Raw genomic sequence first — 2,159 nt, forward strand, 5'->3', positions numbered from 1 at the left:
TATCTCCTCCAGTAACACCATTAACAATACTAACTACCCCCTCCAGTTACACCATTAACAATACTAACTACCTCCTCCAGTAACACCCTTAATAATACTAACTACCTCCTCCAATAACACCCTTAACAATACTAACTACCTCCTCCAATAACACCCTTAACAATACTGGCTATCTCCTCTAGTAACACCCTTAATATTACTAACTACCTCCACTAACACCCTAAACAATACTAACTATCTCCTCCAGGAACACCCTTAACAATACTAACTACCTCCTCCATTAACACTATTAACAATACTAACTACCTCCTCCAGTAAAACCCTTAACACTACTAACTACCTCCTCCAGTAACACCCCTAATAATACTAACAACCTCCTCCAGTAACACCCTTAACAATACTAACTACCTCCTCCAGTAACACCCTTAACAATACTGGCTATCTCCTCTAGTAACACCCTTAATATTACTAACTACCTCCTCCAGTAACACCCTTAATAATACTAACTACCCCCTCCAGTAACATCCTTAACAATACTAACTACATCCTCCAGTAACACCCTTAACATTACTAACTACCTCCTCCAGTAACACCCTTAATAATACTAACAACCTCCTCCAGTAACACAGTTAACAATACTAACTATCTCCTCCAGTAACAACCTTAACAAAACTAACTATCTCCTCCAGTAACACCCTTAACAAAACTTACTACCTCCTCCAGTAACACCCTTAATAATACTAACTACCTCCTCCAGTAACACCCTTAACAAAACTAACAATCTCCTCCAGTAACACCCTTAACAAAACTAACTACCTCCTCCAGTAACACCCTTAATAATACTAACAACCTCCTCCAGTAACACCCTTAATAATACTAACAACCTCCTCCAGTAACACCCTTAATAATACTAACAACCTCCTCCAGTAACACCCTTAATAATACTAACAACCTCCTCCAGTAACACCCTTAACAAAACAAACTACCTCCTCCAGTAACACCCTTAACAAAACTAACTATCTCCTCCAGTAACACCCTTAACAAAACTAACTACCTCCTCCAGTAACACCCTTAACAAAACTAACTACCCCCTCCAGTAACATCCTTAATAATACTAATTCGAAGACAGCGCAACAAACACACAAATTTACTTACGTGAATATAAAGATCTTAAATTGTCATAATCCTTTGGTGTATAAACCGACATCAAATGACCGCCATCATGTCGACATTGTGATTCGGCATTTTCAAATGTGACCAGAGTAGAGTGGTACTTTAAACAATATCCTTGGTCTGAAAATACTGTATATCCCTTGACGAAACAATTAAAGAGATCTGAAATAATAATGAATATGTGATGTTTATATGGACGTTAGTTATTAATGATGAATTCAATAAAAGATCAAGATTAGAATATAGTTTTTGATACCACAAACTCTTCTGGATATAGCAGTTTATAATGATAAAATCAAGGTGTGTCGATTTGATGAAAATGATTTTCAAATATACTTTAGTAGATATGTGGAACACAGTTGACAATCAAATACAAATAACAATGAAATACAAATATTAGCCTTGTTGACTATAAGTAAGATATGCCTGGTTGACAAACCAAAGAGATTATTATAATATTTAAAACCTACCTTGATAAAGCACCATAGATTCTGAATTGGTTTTCACCCATCCAGAAACTCGACTAGCTTCCACATAACTTGGTGCTAAACAATAACAATCTTCTTCTTGATAATAAATCTGATCCCAGTTGTAGAGAGATGAACAAGTTGCTATACAGCGGATTAAACTAAAATTTGATATCAAACTATGATAATTTAATATGACAGGTCCAGAGTAGGTAAATTTTCTCCAGTTGTTGATCTTAGTCATTCTCGGTGGTTGTGCTAATCTTAAACTCGATCCAATTGATAGTAAAAAAGTCAAAATGAAGAACAATACAAACATTTTTGATAAAAGTACTCAGGAATATATATTACGTAAAACATTTACCAAAACATATACTAACAGGACAATCAGAATCCGTTTTAAAACTGTTTACCACAATATTAAGAGATGATATTTACTGGAGGAGATGTGTTGTATATTAGTCAATACCGGAGATCCACAAAGCATGATACAATAAATTAACGTTTATTGATATATCA

General features: G+C 35.0%; 1 protein-coding gene across 1 annotated transcript in view; it reads right to left on the reverse strand.

Moving 5' to 3' along the window:
* LOTGIDRAFT_175930 (hypothetical protein) overlaps nucleotides 1–1,959 on the reverse strand; it is a gene marked incomplete at both ends in the record, with an annotated part of 5,330 nt that extends 3,371 nt beyond the window's left edge. The window contains 2 exons of the mRNA XM_009063278.1: nucleotides 1,156–1,335; nucleotides 1,644–1,959. Of these exons, the coding sequence (XP_009061526.1) occupies nucleotides 1,156–1,335; nucleotides 1,644–1,959 (496 nt within the window). The remainder of the gene's footprint in view (nucleotides 1–1,155; nucleotides 1,336–1,643) is intronic.
* Nucleotides 1,960–2,159: the final 200 nt, after the last annotated feature.

The sequence above is a fragment of the Lottia gigantea genome, assembly GCF_000327385.1.
Source record: "Lottia gigantea unplaced genomic scaffold LOTGIsca_566, whole genome shotgun sequence".
Classification (NCBI taxonomy): domain Eukaryota; kingdom Metazoa; phylum Mollusca; class Gastropoda; family Lottiidae; genus Lottia; species Lottia gigantea.